This window comes from Copadichromis virginalis, linkage group LG18 (assembly GCF_057382275.1).
Source record: "Copadichromis virginalis isolate Kocher_CV1m ecotype Utaka linkage group LG18, C_Virginalis_male_GT1.1, whole genome shotgun sequence".
Classification (NCBI taxonomy): Eukaryota; Metazoa; Chordata; class Actinopteri; order Cichliformes; family Cichlidae; genus Copadichromis; species Copadichromis virginalis.
Window position 1 is genome coordinate 14,204,007 of NC_140635.1, and position 19,437 is coordinate 14,223,443.

General features: G+C 39.5%; 1 protein-coding gene across 1 annotated transcript in view; it reads left to right on the forward strand.

Annotated features, from left to right (window-relative positions):
* LOC146687460 (RNA-binding Raly-like protein) overlaps nt 1–19,437 on the forward strand; it is a 59,349-nt gene that overhangs the window by 30,335 nt on the left and 9,577 nt on the right. Inside the window, exon 3 of the mRNA XM_085439091.1 lies at nt 16,034–16,109. Within this exon, the coding sequence (XP_085295217.1) occupies nt 16,034–16,109 (76 nt within the window). The remainder of the gene's footprint in view (nt 1–16,033; nt 16,110–19,437) is intronic.

Consider the following 19,437-nt stretch of genomic DNA (forward strand, 5'->3'; position numbering starts at 1 on the left):
CATTCACTTAGAGTCACCAATTGGTACAAGATGGACTGTAGGAAGATCCTGGAATACCCAGACATAACCCACGCAGACACAGGAAGAACCTGCTGGGGTCTTTCACACTGAAAGACCCCAGCTGGACTCAGGACCTTCTTGCTGTGAGGCCACATTGACATTCATATATTAATGCTTAAACTTTTGTCTAAAGGTTCCTCTGTTTTCTTTCCAATAGCAGCAGTTTGTTGGCCTCTGCTGATGCATTTATTAATTTCTCATCTGCATGAACACTAGATGGTGCTGAGAGAATAGCATTGAGACCAAAACTGGGACATCTCATGCTGTCCCTCAGCATGTATCATTCATTTGTAGTCAGCGAGGGAAAGACTGCATGCATCCTGCACAGAATATCCAATCGCATTTTTCCATTTATGAATCATTAAATTCCACAAAAAGATTTTTCTCTGTTTGTTAGAAAGTTCTTCGCCTGCCACTCAATGTGGTTTATTTCTAAATTAGCCTCAGGCCACTTTTTTGAAAATATGCCAGAACACAATTATATATATATATTATATGTTGTTGTCACGCAGTATTTTCACCACTTAAGTCACACAGCGGTATTTTTACTCTTTCTTAAGAGATGTCAAATTGAGACAATAGCTGATGACACTGGAGTTTGATTTCGGCGACTTGAAGCCACAAATCGTCTCACTCAGCCTGTTTTCTTCACGAGCTTTTAGTTTCTTGTCTTTTTTTTGTGAGAACAAAGAAACAATTAAGACTTCAGGCTTTGCACAAGGCAGCTGCAAACCCCATGTCAGTGTAATTAGATATCACAATTACAAGGCTTCATCTTCATCCAAGCCTAAGAGCTGCAACAGCTGGGGAGTCGGCTCCTTTAGACACACTGCTGATTTTTTTTTTTTAATCTGTCTCTTAAGTCCACAGGCTATCCACTTTAAAATGAATTAAAAACCCTGATTGATGAATGAGAGACAGTGACAATGGGAGGCTGATTTACTTTTATGACAGGATGCCATTTGAATAGTGAGGTCACACAGAAAATTTCTGTGGCTTTAGAGGACAGAAAAATCAGGACATTTTTTAAAGATGTAGCTCAAATATCAAATGAATCGTTCATTTGTGACCCCCGTGATTAGATTTTGTTTTGTTTATTCTGCTAAAAAGATTGGTTAAAATTCTGTGATTAATAGAAAGAATGACCTTTTTTTATGCTTGCATGAAGTAATTATACCTATAAAGCATCATGGAACTAAGGATAAGATCTTAACAGTTCTTACAGTTGAAATTATATAATAATAAAATGAATACAACAGTCTGTGTGTATGTAATTAAACATGTTAAACATATTATCTATGACTGGGCAAGTGTTCACACAATGCAGAAGTCTATATTTAGAGTGTGCAGTGCACACACGTGTGCATCTTTGTTGTTGTACCAATCACTATTTTTATATCATTGTTGGGTTAAGTGAGTTAGAGAGGGCCGCTCACAAGTGCAGACTCACACATGTGAGCGCACAATTCAGCATCTTTCAGCTTTTAGTCTTGCTTTTACTGCCTACAGCTTTATGTTTGATACAACCCCATTTCTCTTTTGGGGACCCAGTCTGGGCTAATGTGGGCAAAGGTCAGTTTTTCTGTGCTGTTTCTCTCTGCTGGGCACTGTTTAGAAAAGAAAAATAAGTGGAAACATAATTTGACGAAAGTTCAAGGCTATCTGGACAAATGCCATGAGCTGTTCACCTGCATGCAAGCTAAGCCTGCTCAAATCTCCTAGGTCACAGGCCAGGTCGGCTAAAATCAAGAACCCAGAAAGTTATCAAAACGTTTCCCCTTGCCAGCAATTTTTACATAACAATATCACACATGTATGTTTATTTACATCTGGTCATGATTATGCAAACTGGAACAGTGCTGCTCAGTGCTCCTGTTTTCGCTTTATATTAGGCCTACACTGTAGATTGGATGCAAGTATTTTATGTTCATTTTTATTTTTTTAAATGAAGATTTTTAAGGCTAAGCCTATTTGATACACCCGGCATCAATCATATTGGTCACCTGTGAGTCTCATGGACACCCATTAGTCTATGTAACCCCACCCTTTTTGCCTAGTGGGTCTATTCACCGCCGACCTGGCGCAGCAGATGGCGGCCCCTCCCTCAGCCTGACTCTTCCCACTGTTGCCAAGTGCTTGTTCATAGGGGGGCGTCGGATTGTCTGGGTTTTCTCTATGTTAGTGTGGGGTCTTTACCTCACATTATAAAGCACCTTGAGGTAACTGTTGTTGCAAATTAAATGGAATTTCATCTCCTCACCATCAAACTGAGAACAACGAGAACCCTGTAAGTCAGGAAGAATCTGTGTAACCTTTAAATTATTTGATTACCATTCACTGTAGAGAAATATTTCACCTTTAAAGACGATGGAAATAATGAGATGGTGAATGCAATGGGGATGTAAACTGATGTTATCCTAATTTATTAATTTATTTTGATGTGTAGAAAAACAAATCATCCATCCATCCATCCATCCATTCAATCATTAACTGTCAGATTACCAAAGAAGATATTTTAAGGACATATCTGTGGAGTCTTTGAAAAGAGTCTTTTAAACATGCCATGTTTGTGACATGACAGTTACATTTTTCTGCATCTATCATGGCTATTTTAGATTCAGTAGTCTTAGATTAAAGTGGATTCTACTGAAGCAGCTTTGCATGATCAGCATAGTTCAAAATAAATGATTTTCAACATACAGTGGGGGTTGGGGCAGACACTCGGTCAACCCTCTCTCTCTTTCCGGCACCCTCACTTTAAGCCAACCCTTTTCTTATTGGCTGCCCCATGAAAAGAGAAGGTTTGAACTGCAAGTGAGTGTAGCTATGTAGAAAGTAGAAAAAAGTAGAGCCTCAGCTCTTTTTTTTGTCTCATGGGGATAACACATCTACACTGACCTAATTTTTGAAAACTTTGACCATGTTTAATAAGAACATCCAACACTGGAACTGTTTATATGTAACAGAAAATTAGAATATAAGACAAAATTTTCTAATAATAACAAAAGCATATTTTGGCCAGTAAGTAAGTGAAATATGATGTGTGGCATCTTTTGAAAATATTCAAACATTACAGGAGAAATGAAAAATGACAAAAAACCCGGTTAATTTGGTAAACACTTTGTGAAGGAATGGAGAAACTTTGAATGTAGCCATGGGCAAAATATATAAAACATTGGAAGACTTATCTACTGGAGTCATACAGCTTCTTCAAGATTTTTTTTTTTTTTTTTTTTTTTGGCTTCAGGGGCTCCACAAAAAATACCAGATATTACAACAACTTCTATTAGGCAAAACTTTAAGGGGAGAGTAGCCAGTATTTTTTTCTGCCATCCTTAGATAATCATTATAATTAACGCATTTTAATTCTCAGCAAATAAACCGCGCAAAGACGTGAAAGCAGGATTTTTACTTCCCCTTCTGTGCTTTTGCTATTGGAGCATAGCGGAGCGTTTGCGTCTATGGCTCCCCCTGGAATAGGTGGATTAATGGTACGGTCCAGAGCGGCTCCGCTCAGCTCTGCTCGGAGTCTGGAGGTGCTCCGGCAGTCTGTCTGGTTTTTAGGAGAAAGAGGAGGCAAAGTCGGCTCAGCCACAGCATCACCCGTTTTGTTTCTACGCTCGTCATGACCATGTACAAAGGCAGGCGTCGCAATCAGAGATGTGAGTATGAGGAGGTCATTACTGGCACTTTAAACATCTGGTGCAGAACGTATAGGAAGATTGTGGTTTTTGTTTTAGTCGTGTAAATGATTAAAAAGTTGTTCAACTGGAAGTGAGAAACTAAGTAACTGGAAATGTGTTTATTTGAGGCACTTTTCGGATTAAAGTTTGTAACCACTGCTTTTCCATCCTCAGTATTTTAATGAGTGGATGCACCTTTTCGAACAACTCGCTTGATCTCACAGCGTGGGCTGTCGCACTGTAACTAAATCGCGCAGAATCAACACCTCCGAGTCATTTAAGCACTTCATACAGCAAAAGATCCTCTTCCTGTTTCTTTGCTTTTCAGAGGGCTTGGAGATTTCTGAGGATGCGGGATCTGATTTAATTTTACTGTCGCTGGAGACAAATTAAGAGTGCGGTTGTACGAGTAAGACGTCTTCTCTGGAGCTGCTCAGTGGCTCGCAGCTCCAGGTGTGCGCGCACCTGTGCGCGTACGAGGCTGAGTGCTGCGGGTCCATCTTTGCAAATTTGTGGGTGCATGAATAATTTTTAATAAACCTCATGTACCAAGCTCTATATGTACTAACTGATAATCGTCATCAATTATTTATAAAAGGCTGCAGTTTGCGTTTCTAACTCTCCTATTAATATTTTATTGAAATTAATTAAACGTGGCCCGCAACTGAGCGTTATTTTTGTCAGCAGCAGGGATTTCTCAGCAGACATGCTCATTCACACACGCACAGCCCCGAGTTTGTAACGTCACGTAAGGCTCTGGTGCATCAGGACTCTGAAATTGAAGCGGCTAAATGGCACCGCATCATTAACTTTAGTATTATTATTGTGATATTTCCTATTTTAAAGAAATCTAAGTCACTACTATTACATAAAATCAACCCATGCAGTAAATTTGAATGTGAATTTTTGTATTTCTATTTTGGCTTAAATGTGATTAAGCCAGTGGTTTTCAACCTTTTATTAGCTTGCGAAGGAGGAAAATGTCACAAAAATTGTTCTCCTTTCAAATACAAATAACCTCCACATCGCTTGTCTGATTAAACTTTGTCCTTTTATTGGAGGATGAGTACCAACATGTTGGGACCTACTGGTTTGAACAATGAATTATCAAAGTAGCTCATCACAGAGTTGGTGACAATTCATGTATGCTAAAGATGTCTCACGGGAGGTTTGTGTGCTTGTATTAGTTTAGGCAGGTGGTTTTGTCTACAGTCCACCTTTGAATGAAGTACACAAGTTTTGGAGCAGATGTTCAAGTAGTTTCAAGCACGTTGCAGCTGTCACTTTGTTTTCCAGCTGCTTGCACAGATTAACAAGCGTGTGCTTATGTGGAAGTGTTGGACCGGCTCCAGGGGTTAAAGTGCTTCAAAGTGTTGCACTTGAGAGCCACGTAGTTACATCATAGGAAAAAAAAATGCCAAACTGGAAAAGGAGGAAAGTGCATTAGTGCAGGAGTGCAGCTCAGGAGAGATGGAAGACTCTTAAATTATCTTTACCTCAGGCTACAGCTGTATGCTCATTATGTTTTAATGCAAAAAAAATTAACACATACCAATGTTGGGAGATACAACAGTGGCATCAGAATGTTGCCTTTTGTGCTTACGAACATCCGCCTACTAATAGGTATATCGCCAATGTGATATTTAGAGTCCAGTGACTCCAGTCAACTTGGAAGTTCAGTGGCCTAACATCACATTCTTCTAAATGACTCATAGATCAGCAGGTCAAATAATTTCATTAGATGCTCAGGAGCTTGAAGACAGGCTGCCAAATTTATGCACTGCCAGCAAACCATTTTCCTGAAAAGGGCAAAAGAGTAAAGTACACGGATTTCATTAAGGAAGGACAAGCTGTTGAGCGATTAATCCCCGTATCCCCACAACAAAAACTGTCTAAGCCCCGAGGTCTTCATCCATATTGGAATAACTACATGGTTAGACGGAGCCATGCAGTTCAAAGAGAGCTGACAGATTAATTACAGTACACTTCTTGGGTGGGAGTCCTGCAAGCAGGTTAAGACTAAAGTATTTGATATTGACAGGATGATTCATATATGTCAGTAGCTCATTAAAGCAGTCCAATCTTAAATTCACTCTAACTGCGTTTGACTTCACATTGAAACATATATAACAAGCTATTTCAAATTCCTATTAGTAAGAATGAGCTAAATCAAAGCGACTTACAGGGAATTTTGAGATAAAAGATATCTTCCAGTAATTACCTGGTCACAGATCTAACAAAAAAGCGGAGCTACAGCTTCATTCATAGTACTGCATTGAATCCCTGTCACAGTGCGTGACGTTGTGAGCTGGTCCGTCTGCATTGCTCCGTCCTTACAAGTGAAACTCGGCTGATCATTTTCAACTCGGAGCTGGTAAATATTGAACAACTGTTACTTTTAATCAAGTGCAGGGAGAAGAGAACACTTTATACACATTTGATTCTATACACATAATGTCACAGAGAGCTGTGACAACAAGAAAAACAGCCTGTGTCCACACTGGCAGAATACTAGCTGTTGCAGTAGAATAATGGGCACACTAAATACAATTACAGCCTATTACATTTTGTTTCACAGAGTCACGAGCCTTGTGCTAATCAATGTGTGCATATTACCACCAGTCAGACCTGTCACAGCTGCTGCATCGCTGCGACGTGTAGTAACATATTTTGGGGAGGCGCAGGTCAAGCTACAGCATAGGGTGTAGGCCTACGCTGTAGATTGGATGTGGGTACTATAAATCAAGCGTAACTATGTTAGTTAAGCTGCTATTGAGCTTGGAGTGAGGGGGGAGCTATTTTGGGCACTGCTGGTCCAGGAAGGATAATTTATGGATGTTTTTCTCATAGAATATAGAATAAGGACTCGGTGCTACACCTGGACGGCATGAAGCTCTAAATTATTAACAGCTAAATACAAACTATCAGGTTCTTTTAAATGATTTTTCAATGAAAAGTACAATAATAATAATAATGGATTGGTTTTATATAGTGCTTTTCAAGGCACCCAAAGCGCTTTACAATGCCACTATTCTTTCACTCTCACATTCACACACTGGTGGAGGCAAGTTACAGTTGTAGCCACAGCTGCCCTGGGGCAGACTGACAGACGCGAGGCTGCCATATTGCGCCATCGGCCCCTCTGGCCAACACCAGTAGGCGGTAGGGTAAAGTGTCTTGCCCAAGGACACAATGACCAGGACAGAGAGCCCGGGGATCGATAAGGCGACCTTCGGTTACAGATGAGCTTCCTCACCTGATGCTTTGGCATGCTATTGAGAGTGCATGGCATTGTTTTTTTTGTGTGTGTTTATAGGAATGGCGATATTTTTCAGAACAAAAGTAGAAAGGTATACATGTCATCATCATCAACAACTTGTACCTCAAGATATTAACCGAGACGTCCTAGGTGTATTGATGAAAGGATTCACTGCTTTAGTGTTATGTCTGCATACATACTAAGAATATGTTAATGCAGTAGATGATTCAGTTTATATCTCTGATCAGTTTACCTTCAGATTCTTTGCCGGCTTTGATGGTTTTATCAACGCTGCTGGACTTTTACATATAAATGAACATCAGTCACACCTGAGCCCTTCAAAAATGAGTTCACACAGCACCGATTTCTGTGTTTTGCAGTACACACGTTTTCAGTATCTTGCCTGTCACAACACATCCACGCTGTCAAATCATGGAGATGTGCTTTTTTTTAAACTAGCATTGATTGAATTGCCAGAACTCAGGAAATGGTAGACACAAAAGGCAAATACTCCTGAAACCTGGTGTTCAGGTAAACGTTTACAGGCTGAAACAAAGTATTAACAGCAGAGCAAACATTTGGGTGTCATAAATATACAAAAGATAGGACGTAGCCTCCTGGTCTGAAAAGAGAGGCCAGTATTGACCAGCAGGGGGCGACTTCTGTGGTTGCAAAAAAGAGTCCAACTGTACAAAAGAAAGTTCCTACTTCTTGTTTGTGGGTGATTTCTCGTTACACACTGCCTGATGAGATTAGGCTTTCCAGGCAAAGGTTTAAGGTCATCTACTGTAATTTATGGTGTGGTAAATAAATGATAAAGCAGGGTACACTTTAAAGTATTGATACTTTGTTATTGACAAGTTACTACTGTAATATATGAGTGTGCAGGATTGTTGGTATCTTAGTATAATCCATGGGAGAATGCATGTGATGCCTGGGTAGAGTTTGTCTTTAAATGGCACTCTCACCACATCCATTTATTCTTTTTATCTCCAACTTTTCAAACTTAGCATCGTTAGTCCACCAAACAGAGATTCAGACAAACGCACACTCGCAGTCCTTGGACTGCAGAGTGGAAGGGGAATCACACAGACACAGTGAGAGGACAGCATCTGAAATCCACCCGGAAAGATCAGCTTAACATGGCTGACCATTCAGCAGAAGCTTTGAGCCTTTCCAAATTAAAATGCCGCAACTTGTTAAGTCTGCTTCGCTTCGTACGGCTTAACATCATGAAATTTTTCTCGGTTAAAACACTCAAGAAGCTCCCACCAGAGATGATTCATTTATGAACATCTGACTATCCCTGTGATCCACAACTCAGGTCAGAGACTTTTCTTGTGAAATCAGCTCTAAATTGAATAAATGTGTGTTAAATCGAGAGAAGTAGTGTTTTATTGCATCGTGTGATGTAGTCTACAATATAGGTAGCCTAACATGAACATAGATGGTTTGTAATAACATTCAGTTCAGATCTAATCCCATTGTCATTCCTTGCGACTGTAAATCACGCTCCATTTTCATTGTGAGCAGTAGCAGTCTCGTTCTATTACAGTAATCAGGTCATCAACTTCCAGACTGAATATCCTTAAGAATTAATAGGTCTTTGTTTTTATATTAATATTATTGGATAACTGGCTTAAAACGGTCTGAAAATTACATTAACATCATTTCTTGGTATTATTTCTAGGACAATATATAATCCTCTAAATATAATTATGTGAACCAGAGATGATGATGTCCGCATGTGTGAGCAGTCAAACGCCCAGCGGCACATTCGCCGTGTCTTCTCTTTCAACCTTTCAGTCACCCTGCTCCATTTGAGAAAATGCATTTTCAGGTGTCGCAAAAAGAAAAAGAGCTGCCTGTGCCGATGAGCTGTGATCGGAGATTATTCAAGTCTGCTCTGTCAGATTTACAGGGCGCGAGAACACAGCCTAGATTGAATCTGCGGCCGCTGTCTTGCAGGATGTCTCTTAGTGGTACATTTGTATTCATGCAGGTGCCTGGATGATCTCTTAATCAAATATCACTCACCTGCTCTCAGGATGCGTGTAGACTCCGCAGAGATGGGAGTTTGTTCCGTGCCAGAATTGATCGTTTGCCTGCCAAAAGATTATGTTTTGGCATTAGCTGAGGAAGGAAATGTTTTCTCCCATTTCTTTTCTCAGGTGATATTGTAGTACTACAGCACTCACCTCCTCTGTCATAATTGTTTTGTTTTTGCAGCGAGAACACTGAAGGACGGCAGTGTTAAATGTTCAGTTGCTTTGTACAGTCTCTTCAAATGTATTATCAGATATCAAAGTAACCTCACTCAAGAGGAAAATTGCAAGTGCTCTGTGATTCAGCTTACGCTTGGCTAAATAGAGGCAGCGGAGGGGTTATGCATCCATTTCCTTTTTTTTTTTAACTTTTAAAAGCAGGCTCGTCTGATTCAGATTTAGCCTGTGCTATGACTCCCTTTGTCTGTGCCCAGTCCAGTTATCATGTCTCCGGAGGGGAAAGTTACGAAGGGCACTGTGAGCTGAGGGATCAGTATCTAACTAAAACAGACACGCATGCAAGCAGTAACACGGCGAAGCACTCATAGGTAATTCAGCACAGCCTCATTAATATGAATAAATCCAAAGTGAGTCAGAGGGCCCCTGAGGTGCAGATGATTGTATTCTTGAAGGAGCCACTGTGGATAGATGGAACTGTTACTGAGCTCAGTCGCAGCTTTTCTGTAGGAGACGCTGAGCTGAAATGAGGTCTTGTAAAGTCGGCTATTGGCCCTTTCATCTTCTACACAGACGAGGAAGAGGAAGACAGTGTGAAAACACCACTTCAGCTTTTGAGACTGTGACTTACAAACTGACTGTGTAAGACAGAAAAACATGGCTGGAATATTTCACATTGCACAGTAAATAATAGGACGTACCATTGTAGGTAGAAATGTTAATATGGAGTTGTAGAAGAGGGAGGTTAGTTGAGAAGTTTATGAGAGAAAATGCACCAAATTACACAAAAAAAGTAAATATGTTAGTACTGAAATTCCCAGATTTTTAAAGTCTTAAAAAGTGTAAACAGGGAATATCAGTTACACATTAGTGAGAAGCTGCTGTTGTGCAGTGCTCAGGTTTAGGAAATACTTGTGTAGCATCCACAGAGGTAGTTTTATTTGTAGTCGTATTACTTCCTGAAAGGATGCAGATGCTCTGTGGAGGTAATACTTTCAGTACCATTTGACTATCTGTTTGTGCGATTCTGCTAAAATACACAAAGACTATAAAGCTGATATTTTGTGAGACTTGTTGTACAGGCAGTGGAAAGGAAGAGGAAGAAGTCTGATGAATTTTTTGTGTGGATCTGAATGACTTTTTAACACATAGTGAGATAGTGTCATTGGCCCTGGCAGATGTCCTTGTCCTTCTGTTATTAACACTTGAACCAGTGTCTAAATGTGAGGTGAACATAAGAATTATCAGCCTGCTGATAATTATCACCCTCCCTATGAAGTGTATAAAAGTCTTTGGTTGTTTCAGCAGACAGCTGAAGTTACTAGCTGGTGAGCATACTGGAGCACTTAACGACAAAATATCCGTTGAGTGCTTTAGTTAGCTAAAAACAGCCAATGAAAACATTTATTTAACCAAATTAAAATTAGTTATTTCCTAGTTTCTGCCTGATTTGAGATTTTTTTTGTTTGTTTTTTGTTTGTTTCTGCTGAAGTAGAGCAATAAAGCTGCAAGTTTAAGTCAGTCTCGTCTCCTGCACTGGGGTCCTTTTCCTGTCTGCCACACAGTGAACCATGACATGAACACTGAAACTAAATATTTCTGAACAATAAAACTGTAACCTTTTGCCTTCAAAGCTTTAATTCTTCATGACAGATGCAACAGGGTGCTGGAAACATTCCTCGGAATTTAAAAGGTGCTCTATTGGATTGAGATGTTGTGACTATAGCAGCCATTTGAGTACAATGGACGCATTGTTATGTTCAAGAAACCAGGTTGAGATAATCTGAGCTTTGTGAAAAGGCACATTGTCCTGTTTGAAGCAGCCGTCAGAAGACTGGTACACTCTTCATAAAGAAATAAGCATGGTTAGCAACAATGTTCAGGCAGGTTGTGGTTTTAAAACAATACTCAACGGATACTGAGAGGCCCAAAGTGTGCCAACAAAATATCCCTAACACCATTACTGGACTGTTGATACAAGGCAGAATGCTTTCACGTTGTTTACACCCAATTCTGAGCCTTTGTGAATTGTTGACACTGATGGCACTGTGTGGTCTTTTGCTGCTGTAGACCATCTGTTTGAAGGTTTTCTGGATACCTTTTGGTATTTTAGTTATTGTCGCCTTCCTGTGAGCTCAAAGCAGTTCTCTGGCATCAACCATTTCAGCTATGACACTTACCAACTTACTGAAATCACTGTCCATACTCATTCTAATGCTTGTGTTGGGCTTGAGTAGGTTGTTTTGACCATGTCTGCGTGCCTGAATGCCTTAAGTGTTTGCTACGTGACTAGCTGATTAGATATTTGCTTTAAAAAGCATTGAACAGGCATACTTGATAAAGTGAGTTGATGTGCGTTGTTCATCATATTCTGACAGCAGTGCATTCTGCATTGTAGCAGTGCCAATAGGAGTATGCTCTCAGGAGTTAAGAGGGCGGCCAGTGTTTTTACAGTGTCTGTGACAGACTTTCTTCTACTTTGAGTTCACCTCTGTGATCGGTTTTTGTGGCCAACCTGGACATAATGGCTTCAGCAAAGTACATTTTTATATTCCCCTTCAATGCGATGCCGCATGCAGTTTATAGTATCAATCAAGTCCTAAGTGGTTATTGCTTAGCAACACAGGCTCTATCTCCTCTATCTCCCGCTTCAACTTTTTATGAATACACGCACAAACAAGTCTCGGCTGCAAGCACACATATACTTATTCATGTGACTTTTGTATATGATTAGTATAATGACTGTAATTAATCAGAGACTCTATGTGTGTCTGTTGCGATGTGGAGGGAAGGGGTGTTGTGAGGTGACAGTGTTCATTTTAGAGTGCTTTTTAGTGCTCCACTCTCTCTTTAATGACCCTAGCAGGGGCCCAAAGAAGAGCAGGCTTTACAGTGCGAACCATTCCTCACGTCTTCCTGTGTCCTAATGATAATGATACAGCTGTCCCTGTGCACCTGAGAGCTAGCGATACATCCCCCCACTCCATTAGTCCATTAGGGAGAACAAGGAAGGAAAGGAGGAAATCAAGAGAATGAGAAAGAGCGAGACAGTCTGGGCTCCAACCATTGCACCCATGGTGATTCTGTAGACAATGTGATGGAAGATCCAGACACATCTGCAGCTGCAGGACTCTGTGTGAAAATGTGAATCTGAGAGAAGTGCTTGGATTTATCTGAGATATTTTCCATTCTTTAATTCATAAGATTGGTGCATTAATATTGCAGCAGAGAGTTCATGCTTACCCCACCCCTGGAAGAAAAAGCCCAAAAAACTGCGACTGCAACCCTTTAGGCACAACAACTTGACTCCAGCTCCAGTCATGACACTTGCTGCTGCATGATCCCCAAAGCTGATGTTTTATCTCTGCAACTCAAGGGTGACTCATCCATCAGAAAGGGATCTCTGTTGCTGCTTTGTCGGTTCACCCCTGTGTTCGTTTGTGTGTATGCGTGGGAAGGTGGCGTTTTGATTTTTGTTAGTGTTTTTTGTGTATGACCTTGAGCAGCACTCGAGGCTGATTGAGCAGAAGCAACGTCGGAAAGCCGACAGACTAAACGCGGTATGATACCAGCTGGGTTTAATGCGCCGGTGTTCTTGGCAGGTAGAAGGGGCTGTCAATCATGGCAGTAGTCATGAGGTGCGTGCAGATGAGTCACAGCTGTCTGCTAATGCATTTGAAGGGGATTTCTTTCTTGAAGTCCCTTTTTTGCACAGTCAGTCTCGGTTGTTTCGAGGCTCTTACAAAATCTTGCAAACTATGCACCGTCTGTTTGAGCGTTACAATGAAGTGAAGTGAAATCATTAAATGAATCAATGTTTTGTACCCCAGTTCACCTGGTTAGTTTCATCACACAGAGCCCTATAGGCACCCAGACAGCTCAAACTAAGAAAAGCTCTTCACTACTTCCTCATCTCTGATGAGATTGCTGCTATTTCACACCTATTAAAACAGAAAATAGAGGAAGGCTTTTTCAAATGGGTTTTCACATGTTATACACTAGACAATCTATAGATAAGTCTTAAAAGATGAATTTTCATTGTTCAACTATTAACTAATTAAACTATAAGAACATTTGGGATAAGATTTGTGGCTCTTTTCCAAATATAGACTGTATATAAAGGGTGGATGTAGCTATTATGACATCATCAGCTGTTTTTGGAAAGCTTAAATTGAGGGATTTGAATCTGACCTACAAATTAAGAATGCCAAATGCTCATATGGCAGCAGCTCTCTAGTTATAATGCAGGCCTGGCATTGTTTATCGTCTATTTTACTTAAATGGGGCCATAATTTACATAATTTACAAAAATATAGGTTCTGCTTTATTACAGAAGTCTTAAAGTTAAAGGTAGACACTAAACATTAATCAGGAAAACATTTAAGGAGATCATAAATAACATGACTTAGATGGTTGTTTTCTGATAGACTCTGATACAACTCGATTTGTTTTTCATTTCCCCTGGATCGCCACCTCCTGGCCACTAGAAAGAATGCAGGTTTACACTTTTATATCCTCCTTCATATAAAATCGAATAACTGCGTTAATAAGGAAACAGGAACAGTAAAGTAGCAATGAATACTCCATAACATCCTGACTGTTATAAATGTTTTTAATGACAAACACAAACTGACCATCGCTCACTCGCTCTCTCGCTCTCGCTCTCTCTCTTTTCTTTATTTGATCCCATTGATATGGTCATGCACTCAGAAATGCTACGAGACGTAATTAGCTTTAGCTAGCAACCACCCTCTTACTTTTACTGCTGCTCTTTAATTTAAAACGATGTTGGCCCACTTTTCACAGCATCTTTCATCTTCAAAACCCACTTTGACCATTCAGCTAAGAAATTTTAAATAAACTTCCTTTTAATGCATGAGATCTGAGGGTGAGGATCATACAATTTTAAAATTCACAGTTTCAGCTGAACATCTAGTTCAGTGAGGATGAATGTACACTGCTACAGTACATGAGCCCTGGCCCATAATATGGCAATTCTGAATGAAAACACTGTCACACTGATAATCTCATAAAAATGCAGTTTGTAATTTGTTCAAACCTTTAAACAAAAATTCTTAGGAGCTTGAAAATGCCCAGGGAGCCTCTTTATAAAGACTGTGCTACATCGTATGATGTGGTATTCTGCAGGACAGGCTAAAAATAGCTCCTGGAGTCAGGCAGGTATAGTGCTTTTATAAGAATATAACTATAAAATTATTACAGTATACATATGAAGATATGTTTACCCTTTATTTTCCATTATCCTATTGTCTCCTTGGCAACATAATTTTATTTGTGCCACTCTTTAAAAAGCTTTGGGTGTAGGTGCTTTGAAGTCTTTTGGTTTCATAAAAATAAAAGTTTATGGTCATCCAGGGGGGAAAAAAAGCTGGACTCACGAATGACCATCATAAATAAGCACTTAAAACATTGAAGATTTACTTCCATCTGTCATAAGATGTATATGAATATAGAGGATTAAAATGTGTTTATACAAATATTCAAATAAAAAATAATATTGTGATCTAAGCATCGGTGTCCTTCATTACAATATAAATATTTATTTTTTTCACACTGTAGAATATTTCCAGTCTAAGCAGAAAACGATTTTTTGTGTAACATTTAGGTAAAATTACAGTGCTTGGAAAATCAAGTTATGTTTTATCAGAGAAAATAGCTACAATATTTGCATTGATATTAACCAAACGATAACTTAAATGACAGAAAAAAATCATGTTGGTTGTTTTTAATTAAAACCCACTTGAACATTTTTTTTAAATTGCAGCTGTCTTCATACAGTCTCTCACTTCAGAGGCTTAAAAAACTGTTGGACAAGATAAAATAATTTTAGATATAAGTATTATATTTTTATACTTTCATAAAAAACACCAGCTGCTGTGTTTTCTCCCTTCAGATGCTCTGTTTGGCTTTTACTGCAGCCACCTTCAGTAGCTGCTCATTTGTGGGTCTCTGCCTTCAGTTTTGTCTTCAGTAGCTGAAAAGCATGCTCTGTTGGACTGGGATCAGTGACTGACTTGGTCATTGAAGAATATCCCATTTCTGTCTCTTGAGAAACTCTCGGGTTTCTTGGGTGCAGCTTGCTTTGGGTCATTATCCAGTTGCACTATGAAGCACTGTCTGAGCAGTTTGGCTGCATTTGGCTGAATGTGAGCAGAGAGTACAGCCCCGTGCACATTTTGCTTCTTCTACCAGCAGTCACATCAACCAGCACTTTCGTTTGGTTTCCCTGGCAGCCATACATGCCCACACCATAACATTGCCTCCATGTCTGACAGATAATATGCTTTCGATCATGAGCTGCTTCTCTCTGTCATACTTGTGTCGCCCCATCACTCAAGTTTAGAAATTATATTTTTCCAGAACTAAAGGCTTTTTCAGATGTTTTCTGGCAAATTCTAATCCGGCCTTTTTGCTGAGTTTAACCAGTAGTCTGCACCTTGTTCTGCATTAATCTCCTATTCATGAAGGCTTCTATTGATTGTAGACCTTGACAGTGATACTCCTACCTCCTCGGGAGTGTTCTTGATTTAAGTGTTCACCTGGACCTTTAAGTGTTACCTTTGAGCCTTTGAACATTTGCCTCTTGAACTATTAATGCAGTTCTTTTGTTAAAGCCCTTGAACTGAAGTTGAAAATGTATTGTCTCCAATGGTGTACAAAGGCAAAACGACACAAATTGGTGCAATTGTCCAAATATACATGGATTCAACTGTATGTTGTGGATGATCTTTATATTATAAACTGCTTCTCTATCACACCACGATTTCAACTCTCATTTTTTCCCCCAGATATCAACATGGCTGGAGAGCCCAAACCGTACAGGCCTAAGATGGGCTCCAAGAGGCCTCTCTCATCCCTCTACAGGTGAAACATGTTTTTCTTATTTTAGAGTGTCAGGTGGATGTTCCTTTCCTGACCTACTTTTTCTGTTGTACCCTCTCCCTCTGCTGTCTGTAAAATATGTGTTTATGATCCTCTCTGGCAGGCTGTGCTCTTAAGGACAAACAGCCAATTCCCTACTTGTGCTATTAGTGCCATTTTTTGTCTGTTGCTGTTACACACTTTGCTCTTTTGTCATCTCGTTGAAAGAAACAACAACAAAACAAACAAAAAAAAAGTCCACACAAAGTTGCTTAGCAGTATAATAAAAATACAAAATAACACCTTATTCAGGCTTTTAAAGGAATAGTTTTGGGAAATGTCTCTTCCTGCGGGGGCTTTGAATATGATTTACATAGTTTAAGACACAGACTGGAAACATGACCAAATTCTGTCTATATTATATTCTGTCCCAAAGTAACAGGATCAACCCAGCAGACCCTCTGTTAAAAGCTTACACAGTCGTGTGAAACAGACAGGTTTGGCAGGACTCTTTGGAAAAATGTAGTGCACACTTAGTGCTTCAATCAGAATTAAAAGGGTAAGTAGCAGCCAGGTGCTGTTAATCAAATGCACTTGATTAACTGATAATCAGCACGTGTGAGCGCCCCCATAAGAGCAGAGGTTTTGACAGTTTGCTGGTCTGGAGCTTTCAAGATTGTCAAAAAAAATCCACAAGATACATCTCCGACTCAGTTAGCTTATTGAAATGTTAAAGTTCACCACAATACAAAATGGAACAAGTCAGAATCAGAATCAGAAACTTTATTGTCATTGTCATGAGAACAACGAAATTAAGAATGGTCCCCGATCATTGCATCATCCCTAGCAATATCAAAATATAAATAAAACAATAAAATTCAATAAATAAAATAGATAGAATACTTAAAATACTAATAAGATATAACAGTAAAACATTCACATACATTCCCACACACATGCTTTGTGTGGTTTGTTTGGGAGGTTTGCACAACAAAGTGTCTTCTCTCTAAAAAGAAAACAGCAGCACAGCTTTGGTTTGCATGGTTCTGGAAATCTTGTGAACAAACCACTTCTAGGACAATGTCATTTAGACAGATGACACCAAACTGACAATGTTTGACTATAATGCAGTGTCATGTTTGATAAAAACCAAACCCATCAGCACAAACACCTCATACCAACTGTCAAGCACCGTAGTGAAGGGGTGGTTAATTGGACTTGGTTTGAAAATGCAGTCCCTGAGTTTACCATAAACTCCTCTGTATACCAAAGTGTTTTAGTCAAATGTAAGGCCATCTGTCCTACGGCTAAAGCTTGGTTGAATCTGGGTAATGCACATATCAAGCCTAGCAGCAAATCTACAACAGTCTCTTATTATACAAGCTATAATAACTTGAAGCAAATGAATCATTGGGTGTTCCTTGGTTTTCTCACACTGCTTCAACATGTCGGCTTAGTTGTTGTTAAATAAGTGAGATGGTGTGTTTAAATAATTTTAGAACCTGGTATTGAGTCATGAGGCTATGAAAGGTTTATTAGTATTATTTTTTTGCATGATTATGTGTTATTTAAAAGATAATAAGATAAGAACAAGAGTTTGGGAACTCCTTTACTAGAGGATTTGAAAATGAGAAGGAACACAACATACACATAACAAATTCTACCTATTTAAACTATCTCACTAAAATTTAATAAAATCTGACAAAACACGTGTTTTATGTTTGTATGTTAAGTAAAATGGTCATGTTGTGGTTTTGTAGCAGTTTTATGTGCCAGACTGATTTTGAAGAGATTACATCAAACATGTTGCCTGGGCAAAACGTGCTGAAACATGTCAAAGATCCAATCTTCATAGTAGATCGTATCTGTAAAGGGAGCTACTTATTCATCATAGTTGACGATTCTAGTGCGCTGTCTTGCTTTTACTGCTAATTGGTTGCTAGCCCAATAGCTGTAAAAGTGTACTTCGAGCTTAACAACTATCCTGCAACACAAATCTGTTACATTAGGAAGGAAGCTGTCATGAACCACAGTATTTTCATCTGTATTCTTGCCATTGGCCAGTGGGGATGCTTATTAAAAGGCAGGAGGGGAGGTTTAGGAAGACGACAGCTAGCAGCTGGACAAATTTCCTTTGTTTCAGCCTTTTGTGAATTGATTAGAACCGTGCGCCTTTAGGTAGTCAGGCGCTCTAATCACACAACTTTAATGTGAAGGCTGTACCGAGGTGCTGGGGTAACAATAGATGAAATACTCTTCACATCACAGTGAGCAATGCAATGGGAACAGAGTGGCCTGCATCATTATAGAGCTCAGATTTTCTTCTTCTTTTTAAATTTGCAAAAGAATTCAAACATTTGTGCCTGATTTTTGCCTCCAAATCCAGAAAAGAGATCGCTCTCTTGGACCTGTGTGTCAGGGGCGGGAAGATGGCAGCACTATGCAACACACACACACACACACACACACACACACACACACACTGTGTGTATTTATATCCTTGTGGGGACATCTCATTGACATAATGCTTTCCCTAGCCGCTTACCCTAACCATCAAAAATGAATGCCTAACCCTGACTCTTACCCTAAAACTAATCAGAACCTAATTGTAACCCTGACACAAAAACCACATTTAGAGTCTCAAAAATGCCTTCAAACAGCCCACGAGGGCTGTTTGTCCCCACAAGTATAGTAAACTACCAATTTTTGGTCCACATGAAGATGTTAATACCCGTCCACACACACACACACACACACACACGCACACACAGTTATTGAAAATACTCATGAAAATGAATTCGTTAGGCACAATATTGTAAATGACAGTGCTTTAATTTCTCTACATTTATCAAGTTTGTTCGAGTTTTACTGTCGCTGCTTCCTTTCTTTTTCCAAAATGGAAGAGTAAGCTGTGTAGCTGTGAGCAGTGTTGAGCTGCCCAGCTGTGAGCAGTGTTGAGCTGCCCACCGTCTCTCAAGCTCTTTTGATTCCTGCTTTCTTTTATCCTGAATTTTTGAAAAGTAATCAAAATGCAACCATCAGGAACTCGTGCATATCGTGGCAGAAGTCTTAAGGCCACTCCTGTTGTGCCAGATTTATCACAGTGTAATTTGTAGCCGGGAACGGAAGCTTCCTGTTGTCAGCAGGAAGTTTGATGGGAATCTGGTAAGTTTACCGCTATAGCAACCAAGAAAGAAATGCAACATAATGAGGCAAACTTGTTGTTGGTGCATTTCATTTTTTAAATGGATTAAAGGAAATTCGATTCCAGTGCTCAGCTCAGTTAAGAAACCACACATCAAATCTTAACAAGAAGGAATTTTCCAGTAAT